Source organism: Salvelinus sp. IW2-2015, unplaced genomic scaffold (assembly GCF_002910315.2).
Source record: "Salvelinus sp. IW2-2015 unplaced genomic scaffold, ASM291031v2 Un_scaffold1497, whole genome shotgun sequence".
Classification (NCBI taxonomy): Eukaryota; Metazoa; Chordata; class Actinopteri; order Salmoniformes; family Salmonidae; genus Salvelinus; species Salvelinus sp. IW2-2015.
The window spans coordinates 12,213-32,275 of NW_019942945.1; the positions used below are offsets into that span (position 1 = coordinate 12,213).

General features: G+C 40.4%; 2 protein-coding genes across 2 annotated transcripts; one reads left to right on the plus strand and one right to left on the minus strand.

Annotated features, from left to right (window-relative positions):
- Positions 1-7,891: 7,891 nt before the first annotated feature.
- LOC112071030 (CD48 antigen-like) lies at positions 7,892-11,151 on the minus strand. The gene is made up of 4 exons (XM_070439211.1): positions 11,133-11,151; positions 9,808-10,131; positions 9,320-9,615; positions 7,892-9,221 (listed from the first exon to the last, which is right to left on the minus strand). The coding sequence occupies exons 1-3, from the start codon at positions 11,149-11,151 to the stop codon at positions 9,416-9,418; spliced, it is 543 nt and encodes a 180-aa protein (XP_070295312.1). The 3' UTR covers positions 7,892-9,221; positions 9,320-9,415.
- Positions 11,152-15,636: 4,485 nt separating this feature from the next.
- On the plus strand, positions 15,637-19,497 carry LOC112071021 (uncharacterized). Its single transcript, XM_024138469.2, has 3 exons — positions 15,637-15,931; positions 16,732-16,931; positions 18,364-19,497. The coding sequence occupies exon 3, from the start codon at positions 18,369-18,371 to the stop codon at positions 19,305-19,307; it is 939 nt and encodes a 312-aa protein (XP_023994237.1). The 5' UTR covers positions 15,637-15,931; positions 16,732-16,931; positions 18,364-18,368; the 3' UTR covers positions 19,308-19,497.
- The last annotated feature ends 566 nt before the right edge of the window (positions 19,498-20,063 follow it).

Here is a 20,063-nt window from a genome sequence, read left to right on the forward strand (position 1 = left end):
GAAGTGAACTTTCTCCGTCACCATACAGATCAATCGACGTGCACCAACCACTCATCGATGTCTTCAGTTATATCGTGTGGCTTTATTTCTGACGCGAACCAGAAGTAACCCCCTTGACGCGCCCTGCTACGAAAAACCATGCGGAAAACATTCCACTCCGATCTTTTTGAGTCTTTAAAACACGCTTCTTCTGCTCCGCAGACACACAAAACAAATTTGTTTTAAATATTTTTGTTGGTGTTGATTAAATCTAAATAGGACCAATCTCGTGACTGGAGACGATAAACGAGTCTACTGGTTTCCTATTTTACAACACAAGTTGATTCTCGTTTCCTTTTTCTTCGCCCTTGTGTACCAACTCATTCTCACTTCCTGTGAAAGGGGTCACAAATAGACTCCTAGCGCTTTCAAACGAAAGCTCAGTTTCCGCCATTTCCTCCTTCAATCCCCACCTCCTTCTCGCACGTCCTCGGTTTGTTTTCTGAAAATTCGATTTGGGGCGAGGGCGAATATAATATGGAAAAATCATATTGTGGTTGGTGGTTAGCTGAGACTGTCTCGCATTCCCATTGGCTGACCGTCTCATTTCACTTAGTTGAGACAATTGAGACAGACGCAAAATGTAAAACGGTGAAGAAACATTTAAAGTCCGAGCAGTAGAGAACTGGAAAATGACACGCTTCAATATTTGGGAATATCAGTACTTTTCATCATCGGTAAGTAGGCTATTCCTATAGAAGGTGGACTTCGTATTGGTGTTTGTTACTGCTGTAATATACAGGCAGTATTATTCATAATGTTTTAGCCTATGATTATTAATGGTACCTTAATTCAAATCAAAATCAAATCAATTTATTGGTCACATACAAATATTTAGCAGATGTTATTGCGGGTGTAGCGAAATGCTGGTGTTCCTAGCTCTGACAGCGCAGTTAGTATCTAACAATTCATAACAATACACAAATCCAAAAGTAAAATAATGGAATTAAGAAATATATAAATATTAGGATGAGCAATGTCAGTGGCATTGACTAAATACAGTAGAATAAAATACAGTATATACATATAAGATGAGTAAAGCAGTATGTAAACATTATTAAAGTGACTAGTGTTCCATTATTTAAAGTGGCCAGTGATTCCATGTCTATAATATAGGGTAGCAGCCTCTTATGGTGCAGGGTTGAGGAGCAGGTGGTACCCTGCTAGTGATGACAATTTAAAGCTGATGCTGATAGAAGCTGTTTTCAGTCCTCGGGCCCACTTGATGAACTGTACTGACCTAGCCTTTTTGATGACAGCGGGGTAACCCGGCCGTGCGGGTGGTTGATGTCTTTGATGATCTTTTTAGCCTTCCTGTGACATCGGGTGCTGTAGGTGTTCCTGGAGGCAGGCATTGTGCCCCTGTGATGCGTTGGCAGACCGTACCACCTCTGGAGAGCCTTGCGATACGTAGGTGTCCGCGACGTGGCTGGTTTTCCCTTTGTAATCCGTTATTGTCTGTAGACCCTGCCACATACGTCCCGTTTCTTGTCATTTAACATTCAAACATGGTGTCAAGTCGGATAACTAACCATGATTTCCGCAAATTAGAGCGTTATGTTTTTGGTTGTCACTAGCTTTTCGGCTTTGTCACTAGGCTAAGGGAAAAGGCAGCTAGCTACATGTGACTATGGTTCTTTAAGAGATGAACTGATCAGAGATAAAATAGTGCTTGGCATAACTGATGAGGACACGCGCAGACGTTTCTGAGAGAACTTGACCTAACACGGAACCCAAACCGGCTGGCGCAAAGCGATCGTGCATAAAGTATTTTGTCCAAACGAGTCCACAACACGCAGGTTAAAATATCAAAACAAACTCTGAACCAATTACAATAATTTTGGGACAGGTCAAACAGCATTAAACATTTAAGGCAATTTAGCTAGTTAGCTTGCACTTGCTAGCTAATTTGTCCTATTTAGCTAGCTTGCTGTTGCTAGTTAATTTGTCCTGTGATATAACATTGTTAACCTGAAATGCACGAGGTCCTCTACTCCCACAATAATCCACCAATAAAACGGTCAACTGAATAGTTCTAGTCATCTCTCCTCATTCCAGGCTTTTTCATCTCTGGACTTTATATTGCGATTGGCAACTTTCATAAATTAGGTGCATTTACTGCCACTGACCTGCTTGTCTTTCAGTCACCCACGTGGGTATAAACCAATGAGGAAATGGCACGTGGGTACCTGCTTCTATAAACCAATGAGGAGATGGGAGAGCAGGACTTGCAGCGCAATCTGCGTCAGAAATAGAACTGATTTCATTTTAGCCCTTGCAACGCTGAACTCATTGGCGCGCAATAATTGAATAACATTGATTTCTAAATTTATTTTTGCAATGCTCGCAGAGGCGACGCGAACAGTTTAGGTCAGCCTGTAACAGTCACCATGTCCGTATAAGCGTCAATGTTATTCTCAGACGCTACCAGGAACCAACCCAACGCCAGAACATATTCCCAGTCCATGTGATCAAAATAATCTTGAAGCATGGATAAGACAGTGTTGAATAGACCTTAGCACTAGTACTTCCTGTTTGAGTTTCTGCCTATAGGAAGGGAGGAGAAAAAATTAAGTCGTGATCTGATTTGTCAAAGCGAGGGCAGGGAGGGTCTGTAGACATCGCGAAAAAGGGAGTAGCTAGTGTCCCATAAACGAGTCCTACAAGGCAAGGTGTGATAGAACTTCGATAGTATTTTCCTCAAATTTGCTTTGCTAAAATCCCCAGCTACAATAAATGCGGCCTCAGGATAATGTGGTTTCCATTTTGTAAAAAAGTCCAGTGTAGTTCCTTGAGCTGTCTCTTTTTCTTTAGTTTTGTATGCGCTATTTAGCCTACACAAAAGGCTTAGGCTATTAATTACATTGTACAAGTCTATTAGGGACGTATTTATCAGTAACGATTCTACCAATAAAACTCCTAAAAAAACACATCCCTATAGAACAATCCTTAAATAGCTTTTAAGGCATAGAAAACCGTAAATTACTTGTTAACGGAAATACATTTATTCCATGACAGAATTAAAAAGCAATTTTGGACTGACCAATGTAGATATTTTCAATAACATGTGACTTAAAAAGGTACATATCATGACATTTAATTTGAAATCTTGTGAAAATCAGAGTAACCTTGAGGGAATCATATTTATGTCTGAAAGGGATATTATACAATAAGTAAAATATACAAACCTTGCAGAGAGCATATCCAACTGAAAATCTTATTAAAAAAATATAACTATTGGAAACAAGACTTAAAAAGAACTGATGTTGGTACATGATTGAGGGAATGCGGCGCATAACTAACAAAATGAGTTAACGAAAATGTAGGCTACGCTTACAGTATAAATCAAAGTATATCATTTATTAACAGAGACAAATTCACTAATTCTACAGCATAATGGTAGAAACATATCCTAAGTGTAAACTAACAGTGACTCAATAATACTTTTAAGCAGTTTTGATCTGTTTAGATTTTGGTGCTTAGAGTTGTGAAAATGTACCACATACTGTGAAAATTTCACCAAAGTGATAAAAAAAACTGAATGTGCTCACCACACTTTTGTTACTAGTGAGAGTTGTCCTCCTACCCAGAGGACCAATATTAATGACATGAATCTGTGTTAAATCATTGTATTTTTATACCCAGCTCTAGTACCACTTCCTCAAGTCAAAAAATCCCTGAAGGTGATTTTCTGGACAGTTCATCAGAGAAGGGGAGCTGTTCAGTGGTGTTGTCTGTGGAGAACCGGAGAGACATGACCCTGTCCTGGTACAGAGGAGAGAAGAGACTCAACCAGACAGCAGCCTGACCTCTCCACAACCTGTCTTTCCCTCTGAGATAAGCTACAGGACAAAGATACTACAGCTGTGTGGCGCCAACCCAGTCAGCAACCAGACAACCAAACTCAACATTGAAACGCTCTGCCTTCAGTATGTAGGTATGTCATTAATGGTAATGTGCAACATTTTCTTTGTTATTGGACTGGTTAATTAGTTTACTTGGATCCCCATTCACTGCTATTCTTCCAGCGCTGGGGTTAGACACCATATAAAACAATAATATTTATCTACAGGAACAGCCCACACAAACAGCATTCGTTAACTTTTTTTTTCCTGACTAAATTAAGCCAAAAAGTAGAATGATTTACCACACTATTAAATTAGATTATGAGAAGAAACAGGGTAAAGTGTACATATTGTTTTGGGACTCATCAGTTGTTTCCTGTTTTTATTTTGACAGTCGGTCCTATTCTAATCACAGTCATGTCATATTCCTGTAAATGGCCACTGTTATGTGTATACTGCATTTGGAAAAAAGAAGATATTAAAGGTAAGTGACATATATCTTGAGTAGCCTAAAGACAAAGTACTCCTGTCATGGTTGATACTGTATGTATGTTGTTGTATGGTATGAGCAGTGTTGAAATAGGCAATTGTTTTTGTGCTCACTGTACAGGGTGCTGTGTATCCACTTCAGGAGTCCAGAGAGGAGGGCTCTGTGTGTAGCCTACTCTGTCAGACCCTGCATTTCACCTTCTTCCCCATTAAAAAAGAAATCATAGACTGCATCCCTGCCACTGTAAAAACAGAATGCACATTTTGACATGAACAAAGGATGTGTTTTATGCAGCAAATAATCACTCCTCTTCTCTGTACCAACTTCTGTCTACAATTGTATTACTAAAGGAGTATTTTAATACTTAAACAAAGAGTCTGTGTTTCCTTTCCATTACTAATGTATGTTTGGTAATTATATAGACCTGATCATTTGCTGAAGAATTGACCAACAGTTGAATAAATATTGTAACATTTGTTTGTAAGATAGCCTTAAAGGGCAATTCCCCACTTTTCAACCTCATATTCATTATTTCCAGTAGCAAACCAGTGTCTACAGCACTTTCTGTGACATCACGGTGCTCCTCACTTCACTGCGATTCTTATGTTTGAAAATCACTGTTTAACTTTTTTTAATATATATTTTTTACCCCATTTTTTCTCCCAATTTTGGGTATCCAATTGGTAGTTAGTCTTGTTTTTATGGCTTCAATTCCCTTACGGACTCGGAGAGGCGTGCATCCTCAGAAACACACCCAACCAAGCTGCACTGCTTCTTGAAACAATGCCCACTAAACCCAGAAGCCAGCCTGTGTCAGAGGAAACAGCATACACCTGTGATGATAGTGTCAGTGTCCACTGCACCCGTCCCGCTACACGAGTGAGTGGATGTAATTGCCCTTAAGCTTTTGGTATTACTGTATTACAAAATCATATTGAACTGTGTTTGGTTGACAACCAGCAAATATCAACATTTAAAAGATACTGTATGTATCTAATGGTTGGATAGTTCATCTGAGCCACTGGTTTAATCCTATTATAACTTCCATTTTTTGTTTATTGGAGACGTAAATCCAACATATCACTGTTGTAACTTGTCGACAAGTTAATAGGCTATTTACTGTATTACAAAAGTGATATTGAGTTGTGTTTGGTTGCCAATGCAACCAAATATCAAAATTTGAAGGAGATGCATTTTTGTGTCACTGACTTAGTCTGGCTTTAATCCAGTTCTCTTCAAATTAAATATTGATATTATCCAGAGTGGTGCAGTGGTCTAAGACAGTGCAAGAGGGGTCACTGCAGTACCTGGTAAAATCCAGGCTGCCTCACATCTGGCAGTGATTGGAGTCCCATAGGGCGGACACAGTTTGGCAGCGTCGTTGGGGTAGGCCATCATTTTAAATAAGAATTTGTTCTTAACTGACTTCCCTAGTTAAATAAAGGTCATGTTTTTTTTAAATATGTCAGATCACATCTCCATCCCAACCAAAAATCGAAGTTAAAGAATAGCATTAAATCAATCTTATTTGAAGTGCATTTAATTTTTGATTGGTTTTGATAGTCCTATTCCTTAACTTATGTGAATCCAACAAATAAATGATTCATTTGTAGACAAACTGGAATTAAAGCCAAACTAAGTCAGTGGCACAGATGAAACTATCCAAGCAGAAGATACATCTCCTTCAAATGATATTTGGTTGCGTTGACAACCAAACGTAATTCAATATCCAGTTGTTTACAAAATTACAAATGATATGTTGGATTCAGGTTCCATGTCAACACAAAATTATTTCAAGTTTGATTGATTTGGCCTATTCTTTCTAGAAATCAACCACAGCTAAAAACTGTAGGCATATGTATTGTCTATTTTTAGTTGAACACTGGGTTAACTTTAAACAATAGCTGTTGGTGACTTTGCAAATGCTATAAAGGCCTAAATAGTATATTGATGAAATATGACCTATAAAGTATGGTTACGTTTCATTTGCTCTGTTAAACCTTTCCTTTGAATGACTTCGATGCAACAGTGAATCTATTTAGTTATTAAGAGATCTCTCAGTAATCATTCTCACAATAGCACATTGGTACAGGCAGTGACAAATATCAAAGCTGGGCTTGATTAAGACCGGATGGGAGACCAAATGGGTATATAGATTAACTGTATATAGATTACTCTCCAGTAGGAGGTGTTGCCCAGCCTATTGTTTTATTCTGATAGTGGATATAACGTTGAAGATCTGATGTTGTTTCAAAGGTACAAAATCAACATATGTTAAACAAGGTTTGTCTATGTTGAAAATTGGTTACCATGATGACACACTGTACACCGAGTGTACAAAATATTAGGAACACCTGCTCTTTCCTGACAGACTGACCAGTGAATCCAGGTGGGAGCTATGATTCCTCTTATTGACGTCAACTGTTAAATCCACTTCAATCAGTTTAGATGAAGGGGAGGAGACAGGTAAAATAAGGATTTTTTGAAGCCTCGAGACATGGATTGTGTATGTGTGCCATTCAGAAGGTGAATTGGTGAGACAAAAGATTGAAGTGCCTTTGAACGGGGTATCGTAGGTAGTAGGTGCCAGGCGCACCGGATTGAGTGTCTCAAGAACTGCAACGCTGCTGTGTTTTTCACTCTCAACAGCTTCTCATGTGTATGAAGAAGGTTCCACCACCCAATGGACATTCAGTCAACTTGACACAACTGTGGGAAGCATTGGAGTACACATGGGCCAGCATCGCTGTGGAATGCTTTCAACATCTTGTAGAGTCCATGTCCTGACAAATTGAGGCTGGTCTGAGGGCAGAGGGGGGTGCAAATCAATAATCGGAAGGTGTCCCTAATGTTTTGTAAACTCAGTGTACTCCGGTGGTTGAAACGTTCCCCTCAAAACAACATTGATGACTTTTTCCAAATCCAATCTATTTTTCACGTCACAATGCGTTGACAAATTACGTTGAAACAATGTTGATTCAACCAGTTTGTGTCRGGTGGGATTTTATGGTTATTGTGACACCAACTGTGGGTTTGCTAGTATAGTAATATAAAGGGTTATAGGTAACGTAGCATAAGTTGAACTCTAATTAGGACAGTGTATTCATTAGTCGGACACTGTTGCAAAACGTTTAGCAATGGAAACCGTTTCCTCGAAACTGAAAACTTTTTGCAACAAAAATGAGAGTTTCTATTAGACATATTCAGGTGGGTCCCTTGCTGTTTCATTCCATTTGCTTCCGTAGAAGGTGCCATGTGGAGCTACAGTTTTCAACCGTTTTATATCAAACGTTTATATATCGCTTTATTTGGATTGAATTTACCTTCCACTTTCATCATTGTTTGCCATCAGTATCACTTAGATATTGAGTCCTCTTGCATTCTCACACCGCTGAGGTGTGCAGTTATTCCCTTACAAGGCACAGTCTGTTGCGTGTTAATGTTTACTTAACTACAACAGCAACCTCTCATCTCATCTAAGGAAATGCATATGAAACCAAAACCTGTAGGCTATTTGGCGTCTATAGAAGTGTTTATTGTTTGTTTTATCTGTGCTGAGGAGCAGGGAAACTTTAATCAGCCCAACTGGGTGCTAGGGATGAGGGGCCAGATAAAAAAAAATAGCCTTTTGGGTTCCAGTTAGAACCCTTTTGGGTTTCATGTAGATTCTCTGTGGAAAGGGTTCTACATGGAACCTAAAGGGTTCTACCTGGATGGAACGGAAAACAAAAGGGTTCTTCAAAGGGTTTGCCTATCAGACCAGTCGAAATACCCTTTTAGGTTCTAGATATCATTTTTTTCAGCTAAGAGTGTAGGCACTAGACACTATTTCAAACTCATAACAATCTCCAGATTGCACAACAAAAAGATTCTGGTTGTCATCACCACAGAAAAGCACTATTGCTGCACAGCTCCAGGAGCTCTGCTCGGGAGCTAACTAGCCTAACAGTGTCAAAATACAAATGCTGAGAGAATGTTTGATTTTAATAATTGATATGTAGTATAATATTTTTAACATATTTGAACATACAACAAACTGTTGATTCAATGTCCTTGTTAGTACCTGACAAGATTGATTCCTGCTGAAAAAAATATAGTTATTCTAAGTCTTAACAGGCCCCTGTTAAAGTGCTGTTTGTGTCTGACACGTGATCTCCATGAGTGAAAGCACCATGACACTGTGATAGCATTATGACACGGAGAGCAATGTCCACCCTCCTAAAACAAAACAAAAAGCCCACCAACAAACACTATGACACTTTTCATGGTTATGACAAAGTTATGTAGTCTGGACAGGTATCCTTATGCTTTTGCTATAGCAATTGGCATTAGTGGGCAAGTGGAAACAACTTGTTAAGTTATAAAACTGTTTCCAATACATAGTTACTTTTCCATATACATTTGAGTAATTTCGCAGACGCTCTATCCAGAGGACTTACAGTTTGTGCGTTTATCTTAAGGTAGCTAAGAGAGACGTAACATATCACAGTCATAGTAATCAAAACATTTTCCTCATGTAGCTATCAGCAAAGTCAGTACTAGTAAGAAAAGACAAGTACAAGTGTTATTCATGAAAGGGAAGGGTGTTCGTTTTTTCTTCTCATTATGTCCTGACATTTGTCATGTCATGTAAATGACAATACCACGACACTGTTCAAGTCCACGCAAAACCATGGACAGTTTTTGAAATAGTGATACCCCAGAGAGTCAGGTCTGAGTCCAAGGGTTTCGTCTGTGCCAGAAGTGATGAACCAGCAGAGCCATCGTGGCCACAGCCACCAGGGCAGACAGGACTGATCGCACCGCCAACTCAGTCAGGGTGATGCACCGGGCACAGTCACTGGAGTCTGAGAGAGAGAGAGAGAGAGAGAACACACGGACAATGAGAGTCACATTACACATATCAATTGATCCAATATCAGTATGCTATGGATTGTTGACATACCTGCATGTTGCTACAGTGCTCCTCAATGCTGAGTTTGGTTGTCTGGTTACTGACAGGGTTGGTTGCTACACAGCTGTAGTGTCACTGTTTTTTCCTTTAATTTCCAGAGGGAGCGACAGGTCGGCCTGAATGGGGACTACTTGTATTGTTCAGTTTCTCCTCTCCTCTGTACCAGGACAAGGTTACCTCTTTCCCGTTCGCCACAGAACACACCACGGAACAGCTCCCACTGACCAACTGACTGTCTACTGAGGGATTATGTGGGGTGTTTCTGATGTTAGGAGTAGGCACTGAAGCTGGGACACCAGGAGAGACCAACAGTTACTACGGTGATTACAGGACATAACATAGACTAAAAGTCACATTTATCATGAACAATAGCAAAGGGAATTTGTGGATTTACCATGAACAATTTAACTGTAAATACAGATCTTGTTCGATGTTGATTGAAAACTGGTCTCTTGCTCTGATATAAAACACACACTCACCGTAGACTGTGACACTGAAATTGTGGTAGGTGACCTGTTCACTGACGACTTGAAGCTGATAAACTCCAGWGTCGTCGAGGGTGAGATTTCTGATGGTGAGAGATCCAGTTTGTCTGTCCAGCTGCAGTAGGCCTTGGAATCTCCCTTTGTACTCAGTTATAACTTCTCCTCTGAAGACCTGACTCTCAACAATGAATATCTCTCGACTGACTGGTCCAAATATCCAAAATATCTTTGCGTCACTCTGTAGTTTGGCAAGTCCAGTGTGTAGCGTGACAGTCTGCCCTTCTCTCCCTCTCGGTGGCTTCACTTCCGCCTTCAGACCTGAAACACAGTAACACGTTTGATAAGTCACCCACCTAGTCTAAGAAGATTTCACACATCAGGGGCCTGAGTCCAGACCACACAGGAAGAGCCAAGCTTACTCTTTTTGAACAGACAGGAAATTCTAACAGCTTTGACTACTACAATCGCCATTGCTCTGTCTAAAAAATGTAAATGTATGTGGACATTTTCTTGATTCCTCAATATAACACCATCTTTTAAGTACACAATAGGAGAAATGCCACACCAATGAAAGTTGTATTCAGGTATTATATTATGTGCATCAGTAAAATAGGAACACAAAGGACATTTTAGATGATACAGGCTTTTCCCTCTTATTGCTACCTTTAGTATTGTATTTAACTGATATCTTTCAACCACTAATAAGCATAGTTTAAATACTTTGATTTAAATCAAATATCCACGTCATAACAAAATAACAGAACATAGCTGTAAAAACCTGTTAAAAAAATGACTTATGCTACCTGCCACCAAGAAAAGCAAGAGAGTAGGTATTAAATAGCGTACCATCTTCTTAGTCAGTCCAACATCTATCTGGTCGTAACTACACTGATACGACTTATTTCCAGTGGTCTTTGACTTCCTGTCTTTCCCCACAGGGGAGGCGGAGTCACCTCATCTACAACCTTAWTCTCTCAGTTCATATATGACTGCTGTATTAGTTTCCACTGGGTGGCATAGATGATGTACAACAGGGGTGGCAGGTAGCCTAGTGGTTTGAGCGTTGGACTAGTAACCGAAAGGTTGCCAGATCAAATCCCCGAGCTGACAAGCTACAAATCTGTCGTTCTGAGCAAGGCAGTTACCCCACTGTTCCTAGGCCATCATTGAAAATAAGAATTTGTTCTTAACAACTGCCTTGCCTAGTTAAATAAAAAAATATGCTACTCTGGCCTTCATAAGACATTGATGGGTCTGAAATAGGGGTATGTTTTAATGAATTGTGTGACACTATTACAGAAAAGGGACTTCAGGGACACCTTGGTGGTCTTTGATCATTTGTACCACTGGCCTGTCCGTGCTCATGAGGAGGAGTCGATGCTGTTCAACTGTAAATGTTTGTTGAATTTTTGATCTCAACAATAATATCCACTGGGTGGCGCATTGTACAAAGTAAAGGAGTATTCAAGAGTTATATCCATGGCGGTGTCTCTGTCTACCAAAATAAAGGCCAAATCACACACACTGAAATATTGTCCATCATCATAATCATTATAATAAATATGTTCCACCCTTGAATTAGTTATGTATGAAATAAGTTATTTTGACCTCTACTACCTGAGGTGAATTCAGAGAATATGAACGGTGCTGACACATTCCAGATCAATGTTTTATTAAAAAATATGTACTTTACAGTAAGACAATGACAGGTCTGCATTGGATGAGTCTCACCATAAGCATTGATGTGTGAATTAAGATCATTAACAATGCAGCAGAATTTTGCAAAAGAAGCATCAATCTACATACATGTGTTATGTACAATGAAAGCAGTGACATAACATTGCATATTTACTTCAGAAGCATAGGCTTTTTAAAAGTCTTCTGAATCCTGACAAAGCTGTGAGAGTGACTGAACCAAAAACGAGAAGTCGGAAGTCGATAGAAGTTGGATAGAACTGAACAAACCAGAACAGAATGGTAGAATAGAATTGAATAGAATCTTCCCAAGTAACCTATTGTACAGTACTACACAGAAGTGTATTAGGGCATGTATGAGACAGTCAGGGCTGAGCCTGAGAGTGCTTTTTTGTCTGAAGTGATGAAACAGCAAAACAGTCATGGCCACACCCACCAGAGCAGACAGAAAAAACAATCACACCACCAACTCAGTCAGGCTGATGCACCGGGCACAGGAATCTGACAGACAGACAGACGAGTTACTACAACTAGGGCAGACAAGTGTTCAAATAGCTGCTTCTTAAAATGAATATCCCATCATGGATTATTGTCATACCTACATACTGAGGAATGCTCCTCGACGTTGAGTTTGTTGTCTGGTTGCTGACTGGGTTGGCAGCCACACAGCTGTAGATATCTTTGTCCTGTAGCTTTATCTCCAGAGGGAGAGACAGGTTGGCGGAGGAGAGGTCGGGAGGAGCTAGCCTTGGTCAGTCTCTCCTCTCCTCTGTACCAGGACAGGGTCACCTCTCTCGGTTGTCCACCACAAAAACCACTGAACAGCTCTTACTTCGATGGACTGACTGGTAAACTGTGAGGTTCCTGATGTGAGGAGTAGACACCGGAGCTGGGAAACCAGAATGAATAACATGTTATTTAAGTACATTGACACATTAAAAATACATTGACATACACTGGTAAAGACACACTCACTATAGACATTAAATTAAATCTCTGGAATGAGATCTCTTCGCTGATGATATGTAGGTCATAAAGTCCAGAGTCATTTATGATGAGGTTTCCGATGGTGAGAGATCCAGTTTGAGTATCCACCGCAGTCTGTCTCTGAACTTCTCACCATAGTCTGTCTTCTTTCACACCTATGCTCAGCTGAGCTATTTCTTTTTCTGGACTGACTGGACCATATGTCCATAGTATGTGATCGCCTCGGTGTAGTTTGGTACGTCCAGTGTGTAGAGTGACTGTCTCTCGCACTCCTCGTCTCACATCCTTCACCTCAGTCTGAGCAGAACCTTCAGATCTGGGACACGGCGAAACAACAGTTGCTCACCGAAAATGGGTCAAACCAGAGTTCTTGCATCAGGGGCCAGAGCCAGACCACACAGGAAGAGCTAAATCTACATAGAGCAGGGACAGGATGTGTTCTAAAGTTCATTGATTTTGCTGGGCTACTTAAAATCACTGCTACTTAAAGGGGAAGTTCAGTATTTTTCAACTGCATGTTAGTTGTCCTGAAAGTAGTCTTTTCGGCCAGAGGAAACTATAATCCATGGTTCAGTTTCTTTAAACAGCCACAGCTATCTTTAGCCACCGCTAGCTAAAAATCAATAATGTAGTAGTAGAGGCATGCAGCACATGTAAAAAACAACAACACCGTAACCAAATAATTGAAGTGATTTTCAGTTTATTTAAGCCAGAACATTTTTAACATGTGCCGCATACCCCTCTCCCTCCCATATAGATTTTTAGCTAGCGGTGACTAAAGTTAGCCGAAGTTTGTAGTGGCTGTTTAACATAATCTGAACCAATGGATTAGAGTTTCTCTTGGCCCATAGACTACTTTCAGGGGTGAGGAACCATCTAACGTTAAAATACTGTACCTCCCCTTTAATTTAGTGAAACATAATGTGGAAATATTAGCTTAGTGCAGCAATTTAAGGCTAAATGTATTTCAAACCTGAACCGGCATCAGAAATAATGCTCTTCTAAATAACAAGCACGTTTTAACAACAGGTAGATTTTCGTTAAAAAGCTGTTCTATTATGTAGAATAGACCAATAGAAATACAAGTGAACATCTTTATCATGTGGCTTTGAAGCTCAAATTCTCTCTTCTTGATTTCTACCATTAATATTTTCTTTCATTGATATTTTGCAACACATTTTAATAATTTGAAGCAAAATCAGAAATCAAATAACCCTAGACACCTAGAAAACAACAGAACATGTCRTGAGACACCTGTTCAAAAATCCCTTTCCAGTTTACCTGCCAGCAAGCAAAGTACGAGAATAAGTATCAAGTATGRTGCCATCTCCTCAGTCAGTCCAAAATCTATCTGGCTGTAACTGAACATTCTGTTTTTGATTTTCGGTCACTTTGTCTGTCTCCACACACATAGAAGAGGCGGAGTCTATTCATCTACAATCTCTCTGTTCATTAAGATGTAGGTCGAGTTTTCAAAGACGTTGCATTGCATCAACTAATTGTTGCGTGCCACTTAATCGACTGCACAGTCGGGCATCAGATTGCGATATCATATGGGTTCGAGTTCCCCACACGCTGCATGCATTAACCAATTGTTCCGTGCCACGTCATCGACTGTGCAGTCACGGAACCAGATAGCTACAACACGTGATGTGGTTAGCTGGCAAGCGTCTGCAATGTAGTCAGCCAGGAATGCCACCAGGTGGCGGCTGGACTGTACAGTGTGAAGCACTGTGATACAGCAATGAGTAGTGAAACAACTGTTCACTGCTTTTCCTATTATCAGAAACGTTGAACATRTAATATCCTATTATAGCATTTATAATTCACTTAGTTGTGCGTCACATTTTCCATTGTGTCATAACAAAACAGTGAATGATCTTCCCACTCACTCTCCTCTCACCACCACATTACCCGTTACCACACAGTCAAAGATCCCATTCGGAAACTAAACAGTGGTGGAAAAAGTACCCAATTGTCATACTTGAGTAAAAGTACAGATACCTTTAATAATAGAAAGTTACTCAAGTAAAGGTGAAAGTCACCCAGTAAAATACTACTTGAGTAAAAGTCTAAAAGTATTTGGTTCTAAATATACTTAACTATCAAAAGTAAATGGAATTCCTAAAATATACTTAAGTGTCAAAATCATTCCACATTCCTTATATTAAGCAAAGCAGATGGCACCCTTTTCTGTTTTTTTTAAATGTAAAGACAGCCAGGTGCACACGCCAACACTAAGACATCAATTACAAACGATGCATTTGTGTTTCGTGAGTCTGCCAGACCAAAGGCAGCAGGGAAGACCATGTGTTCTCTTGTTCAGTGCKTGAATTGGACTATTTTCCTGTCCTACTAAGCATTCAACATGTAACRAGTACTTTTGGGTGTCAGGAAAAATGTATAGATTAAAAAGTACATTATTTTCTTTAGGAATTAAGTAAAAGTAGTCAAAAATATAAATAGTAAAGTAAAGTACAGATACCCCAAAAAACTACTTAAGTAGTACTTTAAAGTATTTGTACTGTTGTGACGTTGCCCTCTTTGGGTACAGCAAGCATCTCCCTCTCCCTGTCTCCTACACCCTGGCTGCTGTGGTCAGAGAGAGGTCGTACATTTCTGGAGGAGATTATCTCCTCATGGCCACAGTATAGAGACAGAGTGAATTTTCATAGAGAACAAATTAATTTCTTCCACCTCACAGAACTTGAGGTMCAAACAACATTTATGTTCTGGAGAAGGTATAAAAGATCGGTGAAGAATCCAGCWACAAACTGGTCCGTTTGGTACAATTTTGTGAAACTCATGGGAGACAATACGGCCACATTACCATAACACTGTTTATATAATAGCCTCAGATATGAGGTTTACATCTAATTGTTGTATAAGATGGATGAGTGAGGGTGATACTGTTTGTGAAATTGTGTAATGTGATTTTGGACTGTTAATGAAGGAAACTCCAATTCCCTTTGGAGTTTAACTAAATCAGAGGACCGCCCATGACCACAGTTATGGTCCGGCATCCTGGGACAGGCCCTTTTCTGCAATTTCGAATATAACCCCCACCTTGAGAATTTCTCAACAGACCATGTTCCTCTCAATTACGAGAGGACAAAGGTTGCAGTCCAGCTTACCTCGATAACGAGAGGGCCAAGGTTTGAGGCCAGACTGCTGAATCTTTTAACCATCCCACGTGGTTAAACTCTTAGACTATCGATAYCGACAGAATAAGAACAAGTCTTTGATATTAATTACTAGTCTGCAGCTAGGAATTCGGTATCATTGAACGCGAAGAGCGACAACTGCCGAAACATCTATCCATAACGACATGAATGAATGTCTCTCTGAACTATCCATTCTAACCACGACAGAGAGGGCGGACAAACTCTCCAACAGAAACAAACTTTTCAACAGAGACCCCGACGACACACTGAGCGTAAATATATATATTGATTGCAATTGTTCCCAAATGAGTGAGCGTTCATGTGCAAAGGAATAGCATTTCAATTGTTATAATTATCAACTGTGTTTTGTCTTATCTCAGACGACCCCCACTTCCCTTTTGTACACCAAGCCGCCATGCCGGTTTAGCCCGCTAGGGCACATTCCCCTATCATTTCTTGTAACCATATTTACTTTGTTTGCTTGTGTGTGCACTTCTGTGATTGTTTAGTTAGTTAATGAATAAATGATTTAAGACAATTGAAGTATGGATGACTCATAGTGAAGACTGGGTTCGTGCAGATAACCATCAATTTACAACGTTTGGAATGAGACTAATGTGAGGTAAAGAAGAATTCATTAATCAGAAGACTATTGATCAGATATGAAAACATCTGAAAAGTTATATTAGGAAAATTATAACTTTGTAATCTAAATATTTTCCTTGGTGCCCCGACTTCCTAGTTAATTACAGTTACATGATTAATCAGTTTAATCGCGTAATAATAATCACAGAGAATCTTTGATAAAAACTAAGTCTTCAGTTAATGATAGTAAAGACACGACAGTACTTAAGTACTTTACACCACTGAATTAAACCAATCATCTTTTTTAATCACACCAATAATCTGGGGTCAGTTCACCCACTTATTTCCCCCACCATCTTTTCACCTGGCTGATAAACAAAATTCAAATCATACACATTTTGTCTCTCTCTCTGATAGTATTTTTATCACAGATTTTTTGTGATTTATCTGAACCATCTCTCACTCTCTCTTTCTCTCTCCTCTGCAGCCTCACACACGTCAGTCTCACCGTGTTTTACCCCCACCCACCTTCCTTCCTTCCCTCCCTGTTCTGTTCTTTTTTTCTCTCTCTAACTGATTTTCGTACACATCTGCAAGAGCCCCCGCTCTTTCAATCTTTTCTCTCCGTCTCATTCATTCAGTTTTATTTCCCTGTCAACTTCAGAACCGATCGATCACATTGATCAGGTGAGTTGAACGCTTTGATTTCAAGTCATGTTTATTCGTTTGATAAGTCATTGTTTTCTTTGTCATGTTTGATGCTTTCTGCTCACTCTGACCGTCTTTCTCTGTGCCTTTGTCGTTGATCCTCTCATTTTCTCTGGTGTCCATCTCTACATCACCTCCCGATGTTCACACCTTTCGCCCCCAACCGCTCTCGACCCCACCACTTCAAAAACATTTACAAATATATAACCTTTATTTAACACGGGGAAGTCAGTTAAGAACAAACTCTCATTTACAATGAAAGCCTACCTTGAACAGTGGGTTAACTGCCTTGTTCAGCGGCAGAACACATTTTTACCTAACAGCTTGGGGATTTGATCCAGCAACCTTTCCACTAGGCTATCTGAACATGACAGTGTTTTGGGGCAGCACATTATGTGACCACACTTGATTTCTTCTTTTCTCATCCTGTATTCCACTTCCTATTTAAGCAGGACTTAATATTCCCATTGATGTTCTTGATTTCMGTTTTTTCACGATTGAGAATTGACCAAGCAAAATTAGCATCGTTTTGGTTGTGTTCAAGAAGGATTTAGACTCCTGAGGATGGACATAGTCATTCCAATCCAATCCAACTTGATTTGTTTTATCAGTTGGAAACATGCACAGACACAATCAGTTGTCCGTTTTAGAAATTCATGTTGGTTTGAGTGTTGGATTCTAATAGTTCTCTGTGGGCTGGGCCTGGTTACCACAACACAGCTCAGCAATTGAAGCACTACAAAGATTATACTGACAGAACAGATGAGGTTATATAGTCTATAGTTCTGCTTTATTACTTGAATTGAGTGAAAGAGAGTAAATTGGCCATACAGTGGTTATTGACCTCTTCTGTGTGTGCTGTTGTTCAGGAATSTAGAGAAGGTTAGAAGGCTTTGCAGTGGTCCGAATCTTCAGTTACTTAAGTGTTTCTGCTTTCTTACTGGAAAAATTCAGCCATTCTGAATCTGCGATAGCAATGTGAATGTTTAGACTGGGTGTTCTATTTCTTTTTCCTCTCGTGGACCTTCTTCTGCTCGTTCGCATGCGTTGTCAAATGGTGGTTCAGTTTGCAAAACGAGGGAGGATGCGGGACAGGTGGCTCAGCCGCAAGCAGTCTTAAGTTCCTGTTAACAGCAGCTTCTGGAGCACACCGCCATTTCCTGTGTGTCGGTGCGTGCGTGCGCACCTTTGTGTTTCCGATGCATGAAATAAATCTTAACATAAATATGAACTTGAAGTCCCTTTTGTTGTTACACTTAAAATAGCAAATAAGTTGTGACCTACTTTGGTGTTCTGTTTCTTGTTCTCATTCTCCACCTCATATGAGTCTTTTAGGCCTGTGTTACATTTCTTCCTATCACCCACCATGTTAGGCTGACATCACCTTATCCTCCATTTCTCTCTCTCGCAGTCACAATGAAGGCCAATATCACCCTGGCTCTGAGCATGCTCTCTCTGGTCCCCTTGATCTTCGCCCATGAAGCCACGCATGCCTCTAATGGAACTGTCAACGATGACACACAAACTACAAAGACGACCGCGAGAGATGGACTGTTGAATGATACCGGGACCTCCACTGACCAATCCACAACTGAGAAGCATGACAGAAGCATGCATGGTCATCATTCTGGCATGACAATAGCCCCCCCGAATGGTACACCCACATCCACAGAGAGTCAGACATCTGCAACATCAGGAAACACAACCCAGCAGACTGAAAAGACCACATCCCCCCCACTCACTAAGCAGACAATACCTACATCTCTTCCCAAGACCTCCCCCACCACCTCAACCACTCCATCCCATATTAAACCCACACCTGCTCTGTTAAGTACGTGGTTCATCGTGGTCCCGGTCATCATTCTTCTCATACTGATTACCGTGCTGTGCTTCTACAAGTGGAACACCCGCCACTCAGGCCAGGACAGCTCCGCCCCTCGGCTGTTACTGGGTGTCAGGGAGCGCATGAGGGGCAGGGTTAGAAGCCTGGAGGATTGGCTGGGGCTCAGCCTCTGGCCCGGGAAGAGAGTGGTGGAGGGGGACGAGGAAGAGGGGGACGAGGAAGAGGGGAAGAGTGGAGATGGAGAGGCTGCTACAGGAGCGACAGGGGGACAGGATGTAGGAGATTCCTCAGACGACTACTCCAGTTTAGACGGGATTGACCTCAGCGAGAGAGCCAAGAACCTGGAGGATGAGGAGAAAAAGGAGGAGGCGGTGAAGGGAAAGAGTGGGAGCGAGGGAGGCCAGGATAACATGAAAGGAGAGAGGACTGATGGAAGGAAGGAGGGTGGTGAAGAAGAGCGAACAGGGGAAATCTCCGGTGAGGGAGATACTTGTGACCTCACAGCACTGTAAGGAAAGAGGGAGGAAGGGGTTAAGAGTGGGATAAAATAAGAGAATTGTTGAAGATGTTAATTTTGTGACTCAATTCACTCTTCCTATAGAGTCTATTTTTCATTTAAGCATGTAAATGTTAATTTCAGCCAAATATATWTTTTTGGTAATCCCTGTTACATGTGTGTTTTAATAAACCGACTAATAGATACCTGCTTCTAATTTATATTACACACATTTGCACAATTCACTATTTCTGCTAAAATAAGTTGACGTTGAAAAAAACTGCGTTCACGTGTATTTGCTTGATTTTCAACTGCACCTACACTTATTTTTTTAAACAGATATTGAGATTTGTCACTTCAAAGTAAATGTCCTGGACTAAATTATAATTAATTTGGTTGGAGGTAGGTGATTGTGTGTCATTTCTCTCACCTGTGGTAAGTTGCAGGTGCCTACTGGGTAAAAATAGCCATTCAATCAGTTTAGTGAAGAGAAAACAGAACATTCTGCTGCATTGACCTCCATTGAAAAAGTGCAAGGGCGCCAAAATACACCGAGTACACAAAACATTAAGAACACCTGCTCTTTCCATGACAGACAGACCAGATGAATCCAGGTGAAAGCTATGATCCCATATTGATGTCACTTCTTAAATCCACTTCAAATCAGTGTAGATGAAGGGGAGACAGATAAAGTAGGGATTTCCCCCCCCAACTTAACGTTAAGGTGTCCCTAATGTTTGGTGTACTCAGTGTATTTGACCGCAACCGTACG